This window comes from Aulonocara sp. 'chitande type north' Nkhata Bay, linkage group LG19 (genome assembly GCF_057382095.1).
Source record: "Aulonocara sp. 'chitande type north' Nkhata Bay isolate Kocher_YH1m ecotype deep benthic linkage group LG19, A_spYH_male_GT1.1, whole genome shotgun sequence".
Taxonomy (NCBI): Eukaryota; Metazoa; Chordata; class Actinopteri; order Cichliformes; family Cichlidae; genus Aulonocara; species Aulonocara sp. 'chitande type north' Nkhata Bay.
In genome coordinates this window covers 28,448,850-28,471,924 of record NC_141362.1, presented here as the reverse complement: position 1 = coordinate 28,471,924, position 23,075 = coordinate 28,448,850, and the positions used below count along the sequence as shown (strand labels likewise).

The window sequence follows — 23,075 nt, the reverse complement described above, 5'->3', positions numbered from 1 at the left end:
TTTACTGAGGTTAGAAATCAAATCAAATGAGCAACAGGGTTTGTTTTTGCACCTGTTTTGGCAATAAGCAGTGCTGCCTCCTGCTGGCCGTTATAAAACAATGCAGCTTTCAGGCACTTCAGCATTGGCTTCACTTTTTTAGAGCAGGAAGCTACGCCCATCTTTAACATACAGTCTACGACAGTACCAAACACCACAGAAAATGACAGAGTAGTTAAAAACAGGTGGGGAAGACTTTTCCAATATTTGTGATTTCAACCCATGTGATTCAGTTTTGAGATTTTAAATCCCAAAACTACTACTTACATACTTCATTGGCTTTTATTGGTGTATATTATAATGCTTGACACAAGTATACTGAGCTAAAAGTGTGAAAATGCACAAATACAGTCCCTCAGTGCTCACAGAGGGGGAAACGAGCATTTGTCATGTGTGCAAGTATCATCAGGATATACAGCAGGCAGCGTTAGAGGCTCTAAAGTGCTTGGATTTAGTTGATATACTTCTATATTTTCTGTGTTTGGCTCAGAATCTAAAAAATACATCTTCAGCTATATGAAAAATGAGCATGTATCCATGTAAATCAATCGGGATTTTGTCAAACAAAACTGAATCAACAGAAACACCATCTAAATCTGCAAAGAGTAATAAAAGGCTACGTCACAACAAACATGAGAGCTTTACATGTAAAAGACTTTCCCCTTTTAAATTACCTTGAGGATAAAGAAGACAGTACCTATTATCTCCATTAAAGACATTTTAAAGGTCGTCTATACCTGAAAGTAAAAAGCTAGGACATGTTTCTGCTCCGATAAAGTTAAATGAAACATGGCAAGTAACAACATCAAATGCTGATCAAAGCTTATCAGAGGAACTACGTCAGAGATAAAAGTCACGTTTTAAACACTGTAAAGCATTCTTTCCTCATTATGCCGGTTTTCTAGAATATTTTCATAGGAAACAGACTTTATATAGTGTATGATAGACCCGTTTGTGCAGCCGCAGCTCTGTGCTGTTATTTGATATCTCAGACACAAAAAGAGTGATAATGTAGCTGGACATAGGACAGAGAGGAAGCATGGCAACGGGGTCCTCGGGGGGAAACTCTGGATCCATGGAGGGACACAAAGTGAGACTGACTAAATACGGTCATATCTGCAGGGGTGGCTCAGAGAAAACAAGTTGCAGCTGGTCAGCGTTCACACAAGGGGCTCCACAGAGGAAGCAGAAGCAGCAGCATTCGGAAAAAGAGGAGGAGGGAATGAGCTCATGGTTTATCAAAGTTACATCCATCAAAGAATGCTTAATATCTCAAATCTGAAAACACGTGCAAACATCCAAGATGCACAAAACAACTTGCACACCGAGTCTTCAACGTGACAGATACTGACCCACCACTCCTGGTCCTCCTCTCCGTCCACCACGATCACCTCGCCCTCGGAGAAGGTCAGCTCATCGGGGTTGTCGGCTACACAGTTGTACATGGCTTTCACTCGCTTTGGCCTCTGCTTCTGGGACACGGGAACAAGCACAGACACACACACAGGATTTCAAGGGCATTTGCGTTAATCTGTGGGATTTTACTTTTTAAATAGCAAACTAAGGCAAAGTTGACGAGAAGATGAGGTTTGTGAATCATCGCGGCACTGCATGGGATTGGACTGGCAAATACCAACAACTAGAAGCCAGCGAGGGGGATTAGTGTACAGACCATGCAAATGAAAGACGTGCACTCTTTTCTGGTTTTTCTAGTCAATTTCAAATCGCTTTGCAATATTAAAACGCTTAAAATGTGCTAACATGAAACACATAATGCCAGCAGTAGCCCTCTCACATGCAGAATAAGGCCAAATTATGGAGTCAGGCTGCAGAAGGGATTGAATTTACAAGCAAGCACTAGAATCACTGAAACAATAGGGAGGGGACTTACACAGCTCTACAAAGGCAGTAAGCCATGAATTAGGAAATAAGCTGCAGATGAGTCTGTACTGCAAACTGAATGAATATGCAAAGTAAAATCTGGATGATAATTAAAGGGGGTGGAGGGTGGGGGGGGTGGGTGGGGTTAATTGAAAAAAATAAAAATCAGGGACTCACTGGGTATGCTTTCCTCGGCATGGGGGCTGGAGGCAGAGACTGACCTATGGAGTTCTGAGGGCATCCTGGCAGTTCCTTAGCTGGAATGAAAAGGAAATTAGATCACGGTGACAACAAAACTTTCCACGTTTCCAGAGGAGAAACGGGATCTGAGCGAATACTCAAACAACTCACACACAATGTTACTCACATGCTCTTTCTTTAGATTCTGTTCGATTTAGGGGCCCTCTGCTGAAGCTTTTATCATTTCTGGAAATAAAAAAAAGAAGGAAAAAAAAAAGAAGAGTGATAGTCGTACCAAGATGGAGAAAAGAGCTCTTGAGGAAGCTCAAAGGCATTTATCACAACACTATGAGGCCTGTGGGAAGGAAAAAGAAAAAGAAAAAAAAAAAAAAAAAAAGGACAAAAGGACGACTGTGGAGGAAAGTTATTACTTGTCTGGCTTGATGTGGAGCTTAGCCTAGAAGCTAAAGAAGCGTCTCTATCCACTTGGAAAGAAACGCCACAAAACAAGCAGCCAAAACAAGACACACGACCGCAGTGCACAATCTTCATGTGTATGTGTGAATGCATGAATATTTTTGTGTAGCTCAGAAAGCTCTAGTACATGTCGACACGCCTTTTACATCTAAGGAAATCTAAAACTTTGCTGTGCATAAATAAATGCGCCTTTATGTTCTTACCCTGCGGGAGATTTAGGTGGCACCGCCCGGGACCCCAGTGGCCCCTGACCTGACTTGCTCATGGAGTCAATCTTCATCGCAGTAGGAAGACCCAGAGCTGGAACACAGCAATCCTTTGCTTTAGCTCATTTGTTTACAGTGTGAAGAAAAATGTGACTAAGCTGATGTTGTGATGAGTCAGGAAGTCTGGTTTTAAATAGATCAACTGATAAATTAAGGTCAGAAGAACCTTTGACATATGCATGTGGAAAGAAAAGAAAACTGAACGTGAGCTAAGTGCATGTGTCGATTATGTAAATGAAACATTTAACAGCTTTCTTCCAGTAAAATGTTTTATTAGACGCTGAGAAGAGCTGCGATCCAAACACATCTATAAAATGTCCACTACGTCTTATTAAATCACTTCACTGTAGCTCTGGTCAAGACTGAGAACGAGTTTCTATGCCTTAAAGGCAGCATTTAAGCGTGCACAAAACTGGGGCCATACCTCCAGTGGAAGTGAGCCTCATGGGCGGCGGCGGAGGATGCATGTTAGGGGGGTCTGAGGACGACCTCTGTCGGCCAGTCAGGTCTAAAGGACTGGGCTTCCAGGTGCTGGACGCTGAGCCTCCCGGGCCGGACAACTGGACTGGAGACGAGATGGGGAAAAAGGAGATGGGGGTTATTAAAATGAAAAAGAAGGGAGACTAAGAGAGAGCAGGGCTGTTTGCCAGAACCAGCGTCCACTAATAAAGTCAAGTCGTTTCCATTTCAGTGTAATTGAGAGCGACGGTTAATGAGGGCAATGAATGCCGAGGCTGAGAGCTGTGGGGACGTGAGGGGGGCGACACAGCTGGCTGTTCGTCCTCTGCTCTGTTGGCAGCACTCCAAACAGACACTAATGGTATTATAGGCCGACTGTGGCAAGTCACTAGATTTTATTTATTGATTTTTTTATTCATATCACTTCCTTATAGGCAGGCAAAGAGGCCAGCTTCAGAAGAAGTGAGGTTATCTGTGTTATCTGGAGAATGAGATCATTTTTTTCCATTCATATAAACCGTAACAGATTTATTAAATGCCTGCCGGTGTGTTTCGCTCACAGTGGTTTCTACCTACATTCGCCTTTATTTCTCCTGTCTGAGCTTACCCAGGTTCCTCGGGGGCAGAGGTGGAGCAGAGTTGGTGGTGGGCTGAGGGGGGTTTGTGTTGACTATGGTGCCGTAAGTCTCGTTGTTGACCAGGTTGGGCATGAAGAGGCGCTGCTTGTCCTTAGCTTCACGGCCGGCGGAGCCGAGGCCGGACTGTACGTGGTGGGAGTTACTGCTCGGAGTGTAACAGCTGACCGGTCGCTCGTCTCTCCGATGGGGGCTCGGCTGAGGGGAGGCATGCATGTGAGGACGTGAGCATTACAGTTACACAATGTGAGACAGGAGCACATCATATATGATTAACCTAGGTACCATGCACTTTACACATGCACCACAATCATGAACTTTTTATTGACATTACTTGACATAGGTGCACGTGAGCATTCATAGTGAAGTATGGCTGTCATGTGACTCCTGCACGCTCTGCGCAGGCAGCAATGTCCCAGTCATGGGACTTTGTCTTTGCCTTTTAATAAAGCTTCTCACTAATCTTCTAGCATTACTTTGAATGATTATTTTAGTATTTAGGAGATTTCTCATTTGGCTACAACACTTCAACAAAGGCAACAACACAACAAAAATAAAATTAAAACATGGTTATTCCCCCCCAAAAATTGAACCAGTTTCAATTATCTGATGAGTTTTCAATAATGAACTCAGGTCCAATCAAATCTAAGTGGCAACTTTCAGGGTTTGAAAAATCAAGCCAGCGCCAAAACTGCAGTTCCTCGAATGGCCACTTGAGGCAGGTTAACTCCTGCATTAAAATGCACCATTTCTCCTCCTAGATATATATAAGGCTCCTGTGTTAAAATTCAGCCTTGAAAACAACATGTTTAACTATCAATAATTAAACTTGTCCAAAATCCAATCACATTCAATCATTTCAGGCAGCAAGAATGACAAAGCGCATTAAAAAGCACAAAGGAAATAAGGAGTTTAGTGTTTAATTTAAGGAGATTGTATTTAGTGGAAACAAAATAAAATAAACCTCTTGCAGAAATTCAGAGCTCTTCAGGTTGTTTTTCACAGCAGCCTCACTACAAAGCTGATTTGATCTCTCTCTCAAGCGTTAGTCATTTTCATCCCTTTCATGTTTGTTTGTTTGTTTGTCTCTTTATCACTTTTTTTAAAACTTTTTTTGTCTTGAAATCTTTAAAAAAAAAAAAAAAAAAAAAAAAGGAACTATTACTATTCACAAAAGCATCCCTCACCTTCTCATCCAGATCCTCGTCGCTCTCATCCAGGTCTTCGTGCTGCAGGCACCATTCATACTCGACGTGGACGTGGGCGTTGAATTTTCCTGCCAGTGCTTGGTTCAGCTGTAAACACATACGTATGGAAACGCAAATGACTGACAGCTCTTACATTTCACGAAGCGACGATGTGCTTGCAGGATTAAGCCAAGTCTAAACATAGTAAGCTCACCAGCTCCTCACACTGTAGGTGTTTGAGCCTTCGAGCGATATCCAGCGGTGTCTCCCCGGCCTCATTAGCTAGAAGGCAAAACAACAGACACATATAATCACTGTTGTACTCACAAGCCACATGAGCGCAAACACACGGCCCATTTTCTCCCTTTCCTGTCACTGTGACAAGACAAATGTATAATTAAACCGTTTCCCACACCGAGCATCTCTCTGGTGTCTCTCTGTGCTCCGTCTCCATTCATTTGTTATCTGGCTGTTTTGTTTGATTTCAGAGCAGAGCAGAGCAGAAAGATAAGTGCTGTGAGAAAAAGTTGCCACGGCTTGTTTTCTGGGAACCAAGTGTGAGATGAAGATAGGCCACCAGAGAAAACAAACTCCCGGACTCAAAAGTCTCACTCAAAAGCAACTTTATAAATACGAGCAGCTTTCATGTATTAAGCACACTGTTATGAAGAAATTCCATTGCAGTGGCCTCTATATAATGTGCAAAAGTCTTGAGCCACCCCTCATTTCTTTATATTTTACTAGTAAATAGGTGCAGCAATAAGAACATTGCCATGCTGATTAGAAGTTTTTCCTATGGTATTGCACGCAAGTGACTTTTCTATATTCAGTTCTGACCAGATCACAAAGCATGACGCCATGTTTTACACTCACTGTGCCCCTCATGGTCTCCTCCACACAAACTGATGATTTTATCATTTCATTACTATATAAGATCTATTTTCATTGATTCTTTAGTCCAGTTCTTGCATAATGCGGCACACCTCAGCCTTTTCTCTCAGTTTCCCTTCCTTAAGAATGGCTTCTGACACCACTTCAGACCTAAAATCAATTCTTTGCCAAGTCGTATGTTATATGTAGGCAGAAAAAAATGGTTCATCCCTTAAGTTAGGTGCTTTTTTTTTTTAAAGCTCGAATGATTCAGAAGTCAGTGTTAAGTGGCTTAACACACAAAAAAATAATACTCTGAAAATGATCAAGTACAAGGAGTGGATTGAAAATGATAGAAAATTGTCCTAAAAGGCCCTTTTTGACAATTTTAGAAAGCTTTGGAGAGCTAGTGCTTAAACCAGTTAATATTACAACTATAAGAAAGTCTAACTCCTTGAAATCCAAATATCAAGAAATGAGGGGGGGCTTCAGACTTTTGCACAGTGCAGTAATGTGCAATTTAAACTGTACTGTGATCAAGTTTAATCTGCAAAATTGTTTTTTTTTGTGCTTGTGATTCCTGATTAAAATGACCGGTGTCTCATGCTGTCAGAAAAATGTAAAGGACTAAATGTACAGGGAGAGAAATAGATGGACATGGAAACACCCAAAGCACAATTACCTCAAAACTGTAATTACAATATTTCAGTCCTTGCACTTTGTTAGCTGCTGCAGAAAAAGAACAATGGACTGTTGATGCACTGTGGCTGTGCTGTTTGTTTCTGGTGTTTTTCCTTACCAATCTCTATGGAGGCTTTCCCCCGCAGCAGCAGCTTCAGACATTCACTGTTGTCAGTCAGGCAGCAGTAGTGCAGCGCTGTGCTGCCTTTGGCTGTCTGCTTATCCAAATTTAAACTTCCAGGGAAGAGAAACAAAGAGGGGAAAAACTTTAAATCCCAACACAGAGGATATAAAATCCAGCTTTCTTCTGTCCTGCCTCAGTGCTCCATAAGACCAGGGAGTAGTTTTGCCAATACAAACACTTTCTGTAAAATTGTGTTTTTAGCACGCAAACCACAGCAAAACAAAGCTCTATTGTTGTTTTTAATGCATCATTGTTATTATTATGCAAATAGTTTCTGTCCATAGAGAAAAGAGAGTTAACAGAAAAAAAGTGGATGTCAAGAAACCAGCAGGACTGAAAATAAGCTTTTGGTCTTTTTATGATGGTCCGACAGACCATCTCAGCATATTGATTTCTGGTTGCCTTCAGTGCTGTGTTTACCTGTTCTGAGTGAGGAAGTCGACGATGTGAAGGGACGTTCTGTCCACTAGCCTCACCGCTAGATGAAGAGCCGTCTCTCCTTGTTCCTGAAATAAAACGATCAAGCATTTGCATGAAATCTCTGGAACGTGTGGTGGATTTCAGGTTCATGGAAGGAGATAGAGAGCAATAATAATGCCACAGATTATTATAAATAGGAGGAGAAACGGTACGCAGGAAAATGTTAACATATGTTGTGCACTGACATGCCCGTTGGCCAGAGGAATGGGCTCCATGAGGTCCACCCCCTCAGCGTAGACTTGGATGAGGGAGAAGATGTCTCGGGCCTTCACTGCGTCGCACAGCGTGTGAAGCCGCGACATCGCATCCGGACACTTCTTCTTGGCGAAACGTTTCTCCGTGTATTTGGCTGTGATGAAGTCTTTCCTCGCCTGCCTGGGGGAGAACACGAGGACACAGATGCTCTTAGCATGTCATCTTGGAATATGCCCGTGCCATCAGGGAAGAAAAAAATCCATTGATGGAAAAACTAATCTGCTGTCTTCATTTTTTTAATCTTGCTGAACCTGGAACTTATCAGCTCTAGCAGCTGAAGTGACCCCAGATCATCACTCTGGCCCTTGTAGGGTGGACGCCAGGCATAAAGGGTGCATGACCATATCTTCCTCTCTTCTTACCTCAATGTACCCATCACTCTGGAACAGGCTAAATCTGGAGTAATCAGATCACACAACCTTTTTCTATTGCTCCAGAGCTGAATCTCACACTGAAACCCTTTTCTCCGATTAGTCTCACTGGCAAGTGGTTTTCTTAAGGCTATCCAGCTGCTTAGCCCCAAACCCTTGAGTCCTCTTTGCACCGTGCATGTGGAAATGCTCTTATTTTCACTATCATTAACAAGAGCCATGAATTCTGCTAATGTTTAGCGATCTACGACCATCCAATCAAAAGTTAGAATCATTCAAGATTTTCTTCCCCCCAATCACACTTCTTCCCTCAAGACAACACCTCAACACTACCTTTCCAGGTTTCAATAATGCATTAAACTGTTCTTTCAGAAGTCGCCTTAATTGTTCTCACTCTGAGGATCAAAAACAGCTTTTGTGATTATGATAAAAAGTTGATCAGATTTCAGATTCTTTTCTTAGTTTTTTTTTAAAACAGAAGAGATAATCAATAAAAACATGTCAAACTTGTTACTTAAAATGTGTTAAAGGGTCACATAAAAGGATCGCAAATCGATGTGTAGAGTGTAAACTGAGATCAGTGAGGAGACGGGAGCAGCAGAAGAGCTATGGAGGTGAGGTGAGGGGATAGAGGAAGAATGGAGTGTGAGGGGGTGACTTACATGTCACTGGCCGGGTTGGGTTTCACCACGTTTTCAGCGCTTAAACAAGCCTCCATGATTTCATTAAAGCCTACATTCCCCACATTCTTGGCCAGCTGTGGAACACGAACACACACACACACACACACACACACACACAGTAATTAAAACTAGTTATGTGTCATTTTCTGAGCCACATCGATTAACTCAAAAGTCATCAGCTCCAATCACGCCCCCACCGGGAGGCAGGAGACATCCTGAGCTCCAAGTGTGGAGCCTCACAGACTCCACAACGCCCCGTCTGACTGTGGCCAACATGACTGGCGTCTTAACACCAGGGAAAGCAATGATGGCTGGAAGCATTTAATCCCGACCGTCCCTTAGGCAGTAAATCACTACTCCAAACGGTGATTAGAAAAGCCAAACAAAATCTCAGCTATTCTGAGTGTGCAGACTTCCAGAGGTCTTTTAAAGAGGAAGACGCAAAAGGCACTGTAAGGCTTCTCATTTTCACCCAATCTTTATTTACTGTCCACCTGTCCTTAAAATCTCCCTCTATTTTTTCCCTTTCTTGTTTCATTTTCCAAGCTTATCCTGCTTAAAATATTCCAGAGAGCTCTGGATAAGAAAAAGAGGAACAAGAAGATGGGTAGTGATTTACCAAGAGCTCTGAGGTGCTGAGTACATCCAGTGTGAGGGACTGGATCCGCGAGTAGTGGACTCCCAGCTCCCTGTGTATCCCTGAGCATTCAATGCAGGTGAGGATGCCCAGGTTGGTGGATAGCCATGTCGGGTCTGTTAAGGGGTTTTTAAAAAAAAAAAAAAAGGAAAGATCATTGTAAAGAAAATGGAGAAAAGGGGACATAAACAATGCATGAGTGACATGAGAGAGGAGTGTATGTGGGTGAAAAGCACTGAAGCAGAAGTCACTTCAGCAGCCTGTGAGCCAACTTTGATGTGTCCTAGTGGAAATCCTCTGGAAATATAACGGCTGCCTGAAAAGCCTTTTACTAACACACACACACAAGTGACCGAGCTGGACTGCTTACTCTGTGCATGTGTAGGTATATGTGCCTGCCGTACGTACATACTATAATAAAGTACAGATCTGTGGTGGGGGTATTTCATGGGTTTGGGGGATTTCACAAAACTAATTTCAAGGTTGTGGCAGAATATTTCCTCAGGGGAACCACTCTAAGAGTTTTCAATACGAGGAATTTATACCACTGGTGTGCATGAATTACACTACCCGCTCCCCGTAAGTACTGTATACTACATTAAATTACAGCAAACACTTTGCCAAAGCAGTGTGCACATGTCTGATCTGCCTCCAGGCAGGCTTCTAAGTGTCCGCTGCCTTTAGGAATCGAGGATACAAGCGGAAGGATGTTAAAGTCAATGTTGCTTTTTCCAGAAAATCTGATCGTGACTGCAGAACTGTGGAGATTTCTGATTTGATCCAGTCCCCTGTGTCAGGAGATTTAAATAATTAATGAAGTTATCGGCTGCTGTGCTGTGTAAAATGCACTCGGTGCGGCTCTATTTGGAACAATACTCTTAGGGTCCACTGTATATGCATTCACTAAGATCCCAGCTGTAAGCAAGACAGAAAAAAAACACCTGAAATTATATAAGAGTAATATTTGAAGCTAAATGTAAAGACTTAAAAATCTTTAATCCGAATGATGTTTAAGGAATTGAAGAAATCGGAAGATCCTCATGACTGGAGACCCACCGACTATGTGCGCACGCCAGCCTACTAAAATTTGAGATCGTTATGGTTTCTGAATTACTACAATTTGAGGTCTACACAACAGCAGTTACGCAATCGTGTCTTTCCCATAAATCATCTCTTAGTACACGAACACATAAACAAGTTCTTCAGGGAAAAAGGAGCTGATACTGGAGGAAAATCCCAGGAAATCCTGAGTTCTCAACGACTGTTATTCAACCCAATCTGGTCCATTTATGAAAGTAAATGAGCTGGCATCACTATGCTTTCAATTATAAAAACAAAACAAAACATGAAAAGCATGTAAACCTTGTATTTAAATGGAAAAAAGGCATACTTAGTCGTTTCTGGTCTTAAAAAGCTGCTTGTATAAGAGTTTAGCATAATCTAAATTGTGGGATATCACATAATGATCATGTAAGATTCAAAACATAGTTAGTTTTCCATTTGTTTAGGCTTAAATTGAACTTTATTAAGGCATCTGAGGGTTTCCCCCGTCCAACTGTGCCACTCACTCGGGGCTCCGCAGTCACAGCAAACATCATTTCCTATCATCCGCTTGACTTCCCCCAGTATCGCCTTGGTCAGCTCCTGCACGATGTTGTTCTCGCCGACATGATGGTCCCCTTTAAAAGCTTGATTTAACGCCTCCTCCTTACTGTTCTGTAGCACCGAGATCCAGCTGCAGGAGGGACAGAGTAAAGGATCACGGGAGACATGAGTCGGGCAGATGAAAAGAGGAAAAATGACAAAAGGAGAAGCACGGGGAGGAGAAGGGGGGAAAGTGGGTAAAAACAGGCGCAGCTAAGGCAGACACGGGGGGTTCAGACTGGAGTAAAAGGGCAGTTAATGGGCATGAGGTGGGAGGTAAAGTGACTGAGTGTGTGTCAGGGAGGAAGTGTGTGGAAAGCATTGGAGGTGATAAACAGGCGCACCCACACACAAGAGGAAGGAAGGGAAAAGCACTTACATCTGACAGTCCTGGTCGTCCTCGGCCTGAAAGTGATACGTTCTGTCATCTAAAAACAAAAAAAAGAAAGGAAACAAATGATGGAATAGAAAAGATGAGCGGGAGAAAAAAACTGAAGAGGAAGAAGATCAGTCAAAGAGCTGCAGATATGCAGTAAAAAGCTTTGAGTGATTCTCTCCAGAGGGCATTAAAGTGCTCAAGTGAAAGGTCAGACTGAGGGCGCGCTGCAAAACAAAAACATAAAGTACGAGTGTTTCCATCTTCACATGGGAGTTTTTTATACAACTAAATGAAAGGAAACTTAAACTGTGTTATATCCCTAAAGCCTGAAGTTTAGTCTTCATTTAAATAGCCACAAACTGCCATGTTTGTCACATGATCATCACACAGATCATCCCTCTCTCCATCCTCCTTTCCTGCCATCTCTTTATGACCAGACTTCCAAGCAAGTGTTATTTGAATATTTGTTCGCCAGAAACAAACAAAAGAAAGCAACATTGTAGCCTTTCAATCTCTCTCACCCATGAAAGCAATTATTCGACCATCATTTTGCTCTTTGGTATTTGAGTCTAGTCTACACGCTGGATTCAGATGCGTCAGACGTGTTAATATTGTCTCTTAATCATCTCTGTTTTCTGCTGCATGGGAAATAATTGAAATCTGCTCAGCTACATAACAAATCTCAGCCAGCTGCTGCTCGAAGCCAATTAAACAGAGGCATTTGGTTACAACAACACACTGGAGAACACAGGCGGCAGAAAGCAAAGAGAAGAGGCTGAACGTACGTGATATGAGGTCAAAACTCCGCTTCTCTTCAGGATTGTGTTTCACCTGGCAGGTGAGCAGGTTGAGTTTAGCTGGTGGCCGGTTAGCCTATGAAAGAGAGACAGATGGAGGGAGGGAAAGAAAGGAAAGGGGGAGAAGGAGAAAAATGAGAGAACAAGTGAGCAGGAGTGTTGGTTTAAGTGTATCTGACTGTTGCTGGAGCCAAACAGAACATCTGATAAGCAGCTCTGTGAGAGATGAACCGTGTCAGCGAGAGGGGTTGACCGAATCTTTAATGTAAATGAGCCGAGTGAACTGAAACTCCGAGGAGTGTTAACTTGCAGACTTTGTCCTTTGATCTGTGGAAAATGTAAATGTGCAGTTCAGTTTTTGCCTATTTGTCATATTTCAGATCATCAAAGCAATTTAAAATCAGCCGGCTGAATATAAAATGCAGTTTTTTAAATGATAATTTAATTCAATTAAAGGGGGAAAAAAAGTTATCCAAACTCACCTCCCCCTGTGTGAAAAAGCCATTGTCCTCTAAACCTAATAACCTCAATCAGAGATGGACTATTCAAAAAATAAATAAAAAATCATAATTTAACAAGGGGGCAATCACTTTTTTCCCTTCTTTTGGATAGATTTCCCCTTAAATAAATAAAAATGATCATTTAAAAACTTTAAAAAACACTGAACACACTGAAGTGTGTTAAAAGTGTGTGAAAAATGCTAAAAATTCACTTTTGTGCTTTTTCACTGCAATGTATATGAAGACAAGCAGCAATGATGAGGCTTGCAGACAAACTAAAAGGTTTGTGTGTGTTTTCAGAAGAAAAGATGTCGTCTTGTGTTTCTTTCCACTGTTTGCTTACTGTGCCGTGTGAGATGGTGAGGAATCCATTCTTCGCTGTACACTTCCTCTTCTGCCACACTTTCCTCAACCTGCGACACAGAGACGGCAGCGATTAGTATGTCGCGCGTACACCCGTGCAGTGAATCGGTAAAGCCTATGAAATATTTATCATTATCACATTACCACTAGCATTCACATGCATTAGTTATGACACACGGGGTGAGCATGTCTACAATAAAACAATAAAAAGAATTAAAAGCCAAAATGATCTGAATCAATTTTGACAAATTAATGTCATCTAGCAGGATCGCCAAAGTAACCATTGACTACTTGTTATGGACATTTTCAGCATTCAAGATGATCTGCAGACTGCTCGTTTTAAACAAAGCAAACCACACATCTTTTATTTTGCCAGCTCTTTTACTGCACGTGTGCCATCGCTCCACCAAGCCGCTGCATGAAACTGTGCAGGTAATTTTTTGCACAATCTTGCTGACAAACACTCATTAGTAACCCACCAACACGAGAGAGACAGAGGTGGAGGAATAATGAGGCCTCTAAACGCCACAGCCTTCTCTGCGTTCTTCACTGAAGAAATAGTTTGTTGTGTAGTGACTCATCTGATCTTTTGAACGCCCTTTTCTAAACATACCCATCACTTTTCTTGTGAAGGTACCCGCTGCGCTCGGTGCCGTGCTCCTTGTTGCCCTGCGGCTGGTGCAGGCTGTAGGTGGTGCTCTGACGCACCTGTGAATCCTGAGGAAAAAAACAGCAAAAACACAGGCGACAAAGCAGAGCTGTCATTTCAGAAAATGAGGTGCGGAAGGCAGGAGCTACACACCGAATTAGCAAAAAACAGTATGAAGTCGAGGGGAAGCTGCACAAGCGCAAAATTGCTCTGGATTACACTGTGCTTCTGGGTCTCCTGCTCCGCGGAGGATTTTAAAGCAAATATCAATTATGTTAAGATTGCTCCTCTCAGCCTGAGTGATTTTGTGCAAATAAAGGGAAGGGAGAAAATAAGAGCTTGTACACCTTTGAAGTCAGAGTCTGCAGCAGCAGCTGGCCAAATTGTGTCATTAGCATTTTAATCTCATTAGCAATTCTTGCTGTTTTAACACATGCAGCCTGAATAGGCTTCATTTAAATACATCAGCTACCATGAAAGAGGACCCAGACTTTTTTTTTTTTTTTTTTTGCATATTCCTTTTTTGTGGAAACACTACGGGAAACAGAGAGGACGACTTCTGAGTGGTGGAGCGGCTTGATGTGTGCCGATATCAGCAGACACACAAAAAAAGATATGACAGGCCCACCTCAAACTTTTCTCACTGAACGACTACATCGAAAACATCGAGCACTGGAAGCAACGACATCACCACAGGGAACACGAGATGCTATAGCTTTTCTTTTTTTTCCACAAATCCACTTACTCTTCTGGACTTGTTTCACAAAAGGCGGCGGCGGCAGAGGAGAGAAGAAAACAATCTTCAGATTAGACCTGAAGCTGCTGCGCTTTGCAGCATATTTAACAGTTCACTGAGCATCTAGCTGATGAGCAGTCTACCTCAGTTCATTTGGGTAGAGAAGTAAACGACTAATAGCACATGCAAGAAACAAGACAGATGTAAGAAAAGAAAAAAAGATGTGCTTCTTTTCAATTATAGTTTAGATCCCAACCCAGAGGGATAGATTAGTAATGGAGTCGTATATACATTAGTGTGTGCGTGAGTCCCAACTTAATGTCATCACTGAGAGAAGCTGAAGTTTAATAAGCAGATTTCAGCTTGTCCGGTACATCATAAAGCATTTGATCGTTTCGTTTCTGTTGTGGGTGTTACCTCCTTCTGCTCCACCTGTAACGCCGACTTGAGGACGTCTCGTAACTGAGCCAGCTGCTTCCTCTCCTCGTCCTGCACCTGCTTTATCTGTACAGACACAAGTCATGTCTAAGTCATGAAGGAAAGTTTAAGAGTGGACAAACAGGCTGGATTGAAACGGCTCTGACCGTGTGCAGATCTGTGGCCAGTTTCTCTATGGAAGGTTTGAGGTTGTCCACAGCTTTTAGACCGTCCTGAAAGAAACTGAATGACGAAGCACACAAATTTATCCCAGTGCCACAAAACAGATTTACAGTATACGTGAGTAACTTTTTCTTTGCAGTGACAGTGGATCGGGGCACTGGATTTGCCTAAATCCTAAATATATTGTTGATATAATACATTAAAAATAACATCAACTGTGTATGCATACCTCAAACTAAATCTTTACTATTAGACAGTAAAAATATGCTTTTCATATATACTCAATTTAACCACGTGTATCAGGGGTGTCAAACATAGGGCCTAGGGGCCAGAATGGGCCTGGTAAAGACTCCTATTCCGCCCGCTAGATGGCTTTTGAGAATGTAAAGGAGTGCACAGATCTTGAACGTTTAACCACATTTTCCTAGGTTTTACAGCCTTTTATTTAGATAAAAGGAGCCTCATCAACAGTTAAATAACAAACTTTTTTCAACATCTGCTACATAAATGCACGTGTTTTTTTGTTTTTTTTAACAGTGAATTTACAGAAAGGACAAAAGTTTTCTATATGATAACATAATCTTTTTATGTTATAATTACAAGACTGTCTGGATGATGATGAACTACCAGAACTTTTCTGTAATTTTACACAATGTGTCAGGTCCACTTAGCATCAAAGTAGTATGTACGTGGCCTACGATGTAAAATAAATTTGACGTATATAATATGCACGTCTTACTTGCACTGTGCGTGGAAATACTTGATGAGGTTCTGCAGCAGATCCACCCCCTTCTTGATCTTGATCTCATTGACTTTGAGGAGATACTGTAAACAGATTGAATCCAGATCCAGGAAGAGGGGTCAGTCCAGGTTCACACAGATGGAAAAGCAACTTTGAAGTCTGAGACTTCAAATACTCATGGACCATCTCAAATGTATACATCACTTTCATCTCATACCCAGACACTTCAAAAGGGCAAAAATGTAATTTTTCAAGCAAGGCTTCATTAAAATGAAACATCAAAAAAAGGCATTCAGCACATAAACATGCTTACATGTAATGTGATTTTTGTATTCCATCAGGCTGCGCAGTATTCAGTTTTTACCGTTACTTTGACAGAAACTGCCCTGTTTTCTCAACCCACCACTGCCTGTTATTTTCTTGATAAACACTATGCTGAGTGGTTGATCTGATATCCTCGTGTTGGTGTTGTTCCCAGATCATCATACTAAATGTTGTTCCAGGATCAACATTGCAAGTGACCAATCAGAATGTTGTGACGTCATACCTTTGCGACTTCGGGAAAAACCGGCGTAAAACAAAAAACTGTACTTAAGCTGCGTGAAACCGCCTCTGTCCGCCGATCAACGGACCCTGACCCTAACCCTTTAATAAACAGTAAGCAGAATTAATATTGTCCTTGCAACATTGGAATTTCATAAATGCACGAATGGCTTGGCGCGCAAAGGAATAACGTCACAACAATGTGATTGGTCACTTGCAATGTTGAACCTGGAACAACATTTTCATGATGGTCTGGGAACAACACCAACACGAGGATATCAGATCATCCATGCTGAGTACAGGATTTCATACAATTTTAATGTTTCATTAATTCATGTTATATATATTTAAAACACTGGTAACCAAATGAAACCCGTCTCTTGATAATCGCTCCAACCAACCTCACACATCTGCAGCTGGAAGAATCTTCTCTCTTTCTCCATCTCTTCAGCGATTTCTGCCCCGCTGATTTCCGTCCTAATCATCCCATGCTGTCTCGCATGCTCCTTCTTTTCCTTTTCTATCTTGGTGCTGGCAAGAGTGACAGCGTGGCAGAGGGTGTCAAAGAGCAATCAATAGATCCATAACAGCACCGAAAGCATACAGAAGGCATAATGTGAAAAATCAGCCCTAAAGTTGTCAGGCAGTTCATGGTTGAGCTACATATAAGATGAGAAAAAGCCAGCTTTGTAAAAGTGTCAAGGCAGTAGATGGGCTTACATGAAGAAGCAGAAATTCTCTTTATTAAAACTTAATGTTTAGAAACCATAGAGTGTTGATTACATTTGGCGATTTTGAGTGAAAAAAGTTGTCTCATGACCTGAAAATATCGAGGCGAGCAATTGAAGAAGCTCCTGATAAGAGCACAGGATTGACATAACCTGGTATTAAATATGTTACTGGGTTACCTAGGCAACCGGAGCCTGAAACGTCTCCTAGAAACCATCCGTTAGCGACAAAGTGATGCTGCGTGGACGCAGATTTAGTCAAGTGCCTAAAGTTCTTGCGTAGTAAAGTATTGAGCAACACCGAGGGGCGTTGGCACAGGAAGTGATTTCCTATGTCAGTGATCCAGCCCGCTAGAGGACATTCCAGGCTCCAGTTGCCTAGGTAACCCTCTGTGAATCAACTGTATCCTTTGCTCTCATTGATGGCCGCTTCAGTCACTGGCCTCAGAGTTGAGAGATGTTCAAAAAGGCATCCATACGGGGAACGATTAACTCGCCACGCTTTGCTCTGAAGCTCAAGGGACAAGCGACGGGTGTAAAAAGGCTCGGGAATGAAGAGTGGACCGGTCCTGAGATAAACCTCTCTCAACTCCAAAGCAAGTGATTGAAGTGTCAACCAATGAGAACAAAGAATACAGCTGATGTTTGATATTCCAGGCTCTAGCTGCCTCGATGCCTCGAATTTTCACAACTCTGTCACATGTCGCCTTGAAAGTGAGAAAAGTTTAACTCGGGGGAATGCCCACTTTGTTTTTTTACCCGTCATCATTGAATCTCTCCGACTTTCTCCGAATTTGTGATCAGCGAACTGCTTCCTTTGCAGACACCCCATTAGAAATGATCCACCAGCTATGTCAGACAATCATGATGAATTAGAAAGTAATTCTTGCAAAGCCGACTTCATTCATTCCTCAGTAATTCGAGCTGGTGTCTCATTTCGCCTTTTTTTAATCACCTTGTACTGCCAGATGTATCGTGTCCTGAAGCAAACACACCAAATGCGTAGGTGTGTCTGCACAGGAGGAACGCACGGCTCATTGCACCGATTTCACTGAGATGATAGAAAAACAAATAAATAAATAAATAATCCAAGCTGCTTGAACAGAAGTGCCAAGAGTCAAACTGCACTAAGCTCATCAGCACTGTTTTTGGAAGGTTTCCATAATTAGCTGAGAGCTTGTTTGGGAAATCAAACACTTGTAGTTTCTCGCTGATGACGACAATTGAGATCAGTACATAAAGCAGAAGGAATTAGAGCGCAGATGTCGACCAGGGAGAGGGGTTTGACTCAGCGATTCGATTCCACACTTTTTGCAGGATTCTTTTGTGCATGGTTTTTTTTTTAGTGTTTGAGGATGATTACGTTAAAGATGATTAAGGTTAGCCATGGGTTTAGTGTACTAAAAAGGTCAGGAGTAGGACCTAAGAGACTACAAGCCAATGAGATACATGCTGCCTGACAGCCAGCGCTCAGAGCCAGTTTTTCCCATAAATTCTCCATCTTCCACAGGCAATCAGGACAACACAGAAAGACAACAAAGGGAGGGGGGGGGGAACCTTTCATGCAACAGGTCATTCTTTTGGATGTGCCGCATTTTCTCACAGCATATTTTTTAAACAGTTATGCAGAAATGTGACTGAAAGCTGCGTAAGAGTCCAGCCTGTTTCATGTGCGTTAAAGTAACAAAAGTTGATTGTGTTCATGAACACAATCAACTTTTTGGGATTTCCTTACCTGGATGGATTGAGCATGCATCGAGACATTTTAGCTCACTACCTGATGTTTAACTCACTTATTAACCTTAAACTTAATATTCAAAACTTCAAATTAAGAATCTTAGCAAAAGTAAAAAAGCAACTTTAAAATTTTACTTTCAAGTCCATTAATTATTTAATTAAATATTTTGTCTTACCTGTGACATTATGAGCTGTTTGTATTTAGTTGTACAGTCACATTTGTCTAGGTTTCATTGGAGGTACACTCACTGGATACTGTGTTTAGGTACACCTGGGTAGTATCAGGTTGGACCCCCTCTTGCTTTCAGAAGTGCCTTAAATCTTGAGGTATCAGGTCTATTGGTGCTCTACTGGACTGAGATCTGGAGGCCGTTTGAGTGCAGTGAACTCATCGTCATGGTCTGAGCTTTGTGACACGCCACATTAATCTGCTGGAAGCAGCCATCATTGAAAGTGAGGCAATGTTTTGGTGGGAACATGAGAATTGCAGCATCAGTTTCCTGTTCTTAGCTGACAGGAGTGGTTATGGAGTGAGAGGTTTGACGTGCTGAGCATTCAGAGATGCTCTTCTGCATACTTAGGCAGCAGCAAGTGGCTGTTTGTTTACCAGCTCGAAACACTGTAGCCATTCTCCTGTGATCTCTGACATCAACGAGACATTTTCACAGAACAGCCGCTCATGAGATATTTTCTCTCAGAGACCATCTGGCTCTTAGGTCACCTTCCTCCATTCTGAAGCTTGGCTTGAACTTCAGCAAGTCACCTTAACTGTGTCTACATGCCTAAATGTACCGAGCTGCTGCAATGTGGCATCTGGCATCAATTCAGCTGTTAATTAGATATTTGTATTAATGAGCAGCTGAACAGGTGTATCTAGCAAAGTGGCCAGTGAGTGTATATTCATGGGTACAGTGTTAAAACCTTAGACACAGTTAGCACACCACACACAAACAACCTCACACTCACAGACATTAGTCCCAAAAGCTTTTTGGTTTTTGTCCTAAACTTTCTGTTTAGCTTTGCTGAAGGTGCCAAACCCGATTTCATTAGGTTTACACTGCCGGCCTTTGTCAGCACATGAATCTTCAGCCCCGACAAATACAGAGACACGTGTTAGCCAGGCTGTTTGGCTGCTAGCCAAACTGACAGTTGTTCAAATGACGACGGGGCTGAGAGTCCATTCATTTTCACTACTGTTGGTTCAGGAAGCAAAGCACCCACAAGACAAAGGACTTGGAGTTTTTCTACATTTAAACAAAATATAAATGAATCACTTGTGAAAATGAAGCCAAAACACTTCCTGAATAAACAGCTTTTAATGTGGGATGAACCCCTAACAAGGAATTCAAAATCAGGCATTGGGTGCAAAGAGCTCGCAAACAAAATTAGGAAACCAGAAATCAATGCCATGTTGACCAAATACTGTAATTGCTCTTTGACTGAGCCTATGAAATGGAGACAGCGGATAGATTAGATGATCACTGATATGTTTGGATGCTTTTCATATCAGGCAGAAAACTCTATTGATGGCCTCCATTAGCCATCAATGGAGTCGAACAAAATAGAACAAGTTAGGACGGTCGGGAATGGTCACATGGCATCTAGATGAACCCTTAATGTCAGCACACAGTCTGCACTGCTTGATCAAAACGGTTTGGAGAGAAGACGCATTACCCTTTCAGTAAAGAATGTCCTTTGCTGCTTGTAAAATATATGAAAGTGCTATAAAAACTCCCGAGTTCTTTGCATGCACAATCACAAAGGAGTGTCGGTGAAAATGGAGTCTCAGTGTGGAAGTGGAAAAGGTGACAGTGGGTTATTCACATTATAAGGAATTGCCTGAGTTGTTAATCAAGGGAAGAGGCATTAAAAGGGAAACATGGAGGACAGACACAAGACACTTACTAAACATTTGATTTTAAACATACTGCCCAAAATCATTCAAACAAAACTAACTTGAAGTGTTAAACTACGTATAACTACATGAGCACAAGTCATGGACTAACAACAGTGCAAACATCAAATATGGTAGAAAACACACAAAGAACTGCTGATTAGATGCGCTTAGTTTCTTACACTTTTGTTTCGTAGTCCTTCCAGGCTTTGTCGAAGGGCTTTTTCAGATCCTGCGAAAAAACAAAAGGAAGTATTAATTAATATAATAATTATTTTTAAAAACTGAACAAAACCAGCAACAAGCTCTTTGAAAGACAGCGAGACGATCGAGGGTTGAGTAGAACATAGACGAGAAATAAACTGGGACGACATTTTCTTAAGTGGAGCACATGGTAACATTCAAAGCTGCAGGTGCTGAATGAACGGGGTAGTTTGGCTCTTACAGTCTATTAATTGTTTGGTTCATTTATCAGAACAAAGCCTTTATTGCATCTTCATAAAAAAACAACAACAGACAAACAAAAAAACATTACTCTGTGGTTTTCCTGTGATTGGTGCAACTTTTGGGATCCTCACATACATTTAATTAAGAAAGCTGAGACCCATTGGGAAGTTACTTTCGGACGTCACGAAGGAGAAGCCAAAAAGTTACAAGCAAGACTGAAAACAGGAGGAAACAGCTTGTGTTTATCCAAAAATAATAAAAGGCCTCTGAAGCTCATTAATATACTCGTGACAGCTGTTTAGTTTAATGAGTCCAAGTTGCTGCACTTTTGTGGGAAGTTGTCTACATCTTGGCCGGCCTCAGACTTAGTCAGAGGCGCTAGCAGGTTAAAAAAAAAAAAAAAAAAAAAAAATTTTATATATATATATATATATATATATATATATATATATATATATATATATATATATATATATATATATATATATATTAGGGCTGCCACAAACGATTATTTTGATAGTCGACTAGTCACCGATTATTTTTGCGATTAGTCGACTAATCAGATCATCATCCATTGGACGCAAAACTACAGCTTATTGCACCAGCAGCATCTGCTCTTATATAACTATCATTAGCTTACAGCTTTAAGTGTTTATTCTTAGTTAGCATATTGTCTGTCTTGTCTTAATGTTGGTTTAAAATGGAGCACTGTAACAAAAAATAATTTCCCCCAGGGATCAATAAAGTATTCTGATTCTGATTAAGGTCTGTGCTAACTAAAAATAAAGACAAGATGATAGTTTATTAAATTTTAATGAAATTTGCAGATTGTTTCGGTGAAGTTTAATAAACTCCTTGCTATCTAAAATATGACAGGACACTGGAGTATATTCTGGAGCATCTCACACTTCTGATAATCAGCTGTCTGCTTGACCTTTATTCAGCTGTGTAAAAACTATAACTTTAATCTCAGACAAACTGATTTACTCAGGAACAAATAAAATACTAAAAAAAAAAAAAAAAGCCAAACAATAACATTTTAAGTTATCTAAGTGACTCATATATATTTAACCTGAGTAGCGAAAGACAGCGGTGGGTTTGAAAACGATTTGCGGGGAGTCCGGTGTTCTCACGGCGCTAGTGAGCCTAGCCCCCGGCTCGCTAACGAGCTAGTGGGTAACAGATGTCTCCGAAAACGTCGGAGCGCTTTTGAAAATATGTGGTGTCCTGATAAACTGAGCAGATATTTGAGGTTTACACAGCTACATTCTCGCCTGAAAATATGTTAAACGTTTATTTTGTGACCCAGAAAGAATAATAAGAGTAACATTAAAACTAACCAGCTACCGCCATTGTTGGAAACTGCGCTGGGCCGCGCTATGAATTCTGGGACACAGCTGCTTCTTCTTCTTCTTCGGGGTTTAACTGTGGCTGACATCCTTGTACATGCAATGCTGCCATCTTCTGTTTCAGTCCGTTATTACACTCTTAAATCCTGCCACTTATTCCTGCGTCTTTTGTGATCTTACAAAGCTTCAAACGACGCGTCGACTATTAAATCAGTCGTCGACGATTTTGATAGTCGACGTAATCGTGACTAGTCGACAAATCGTGGCAGCCCTAATATATATATATATATATATATATATATATATATATATATATATATATATATATATATATATATATATATATATATATATATATATATATATATATATATATATATATATATATATATTATTTTTTACCTCTCAGAAAGAGAGACTAGCAGCTTCTACCCATTTCTTGTATTTATGTAAAGCTTCTCAAGGTGCAAAGATTTTATTCACATATGACTTCCAAACACTGTTAATAAATACTCTTAGGTCCTCAACAATGAAAGTAACTGATAGTCAGAGCCCTACATGTACTATACATAATGAACGCAGACAAGCGCATCAAGCAGAAAACTCGGGAACTGTGTGGTTACACTGTTAAAATAGCGAGCAGAAATCAAGAAACTGGATGCAGAATGACACAGCCTTCACC

At 41.3% G+C, this 23,075-nt stretch overlaps 1 protein-coding gene across 4 annotated transcripts in view; it reads right to left on the bottom strand.

The window, feature by feature from the left end:
• Window positions 1-23,075, bottom strand: part of asap2a (ArfGAP with SH3 domain, ankyrin repeat and PH domain 2a) — a 58,590-nt gene that overhangs the window by 2,429 nt on the left and 33,086 nt on the right. For 3 of the 4 annotated variants that reach the window (XM_086274898.1, XM_086274900.1, XM_086274901.1), the window contains 23 exons: window positions 20,780-20,829; window positions 16,640-16,769; window positions 15,693-15,778; window positions 14,938-15,013; window positions 14,771-14,857; window positions 13,582-13,685; window positions 12,949-13,018; window positions 12,094-12,181; window positions 11,309-11,357; window positions 10,854-11,020; window positions 9,268-9,401; window positions 8,628-8,722; window positions 7,525-7,714; window positions 7,280-7,365; window positions 6,794-6,909; window positions 5,339-5,406; window positions 5,125-5,232; window positions 3,910-4,135; window positions 3,268-3,408; window positions 2,781-2,877; window positions 2,288-2,346; window positions 2,098-2,177; window positions 1,392-1,511 (listed from right to left, as the gene is read on the bottom strand). In XM_086274898.1, coding sequence (XP_086131024.1) covers window positions 1,392-1,511; window positions 2,098-2,177; window positions 2,288-2,346; window positions 2,781-2,877; window positions 3,268-3,408; window positions 3,910-4,135; window positions 5,125-5,232; window positions 5,339-5,406; window positions 6,794-6,909; window positions 7,280-7,365; window positions 7,525-7,714; window positions 8,628-8,722; window positions 9,268-9,401; window positions 10,854-11,020; window positions 11,309-11,357; window positions 12,094-12,181; window positions 12,949-13,018; window positions 13,582-13,685; window positions 14,771-14,857; window positions 14,938-15,013; window positions 15,693-15,778; window positions 16,640-16,769; window positions 20,780-20,829 — 2,427 coding nt within the window. The remainder of the gene's footprint in view (window positions 1-1,391; window positions 1,512-2,097; window positions 2,178-2,287; window positions 2,347-2,780; window positions 2,878-3,267; window positions 3,409-3,909; window positions 4,136-5,124; window positions 5,233-5,338; window positions 5,407-6,793; window positions 6,910-7,279; window positions 7,366-7,524; window positions 7,715-8,627; window positions 8,723-9,267; window positions 9,402-10,853; window positions 11,021-11,308; window positions 11,358-12,093; window positions 12,182-12,948; window positions 13,019-13,581; window positions 13,686-14,770; window positions 14,858-14,937; window positions 15,014-15,692; window positions 15,779-16,639; window positions 16,770-20,779; window positions 20,830-23,075) is intronic. The other variant, XM_086274899.1, reaches the window with a different exon arrangement.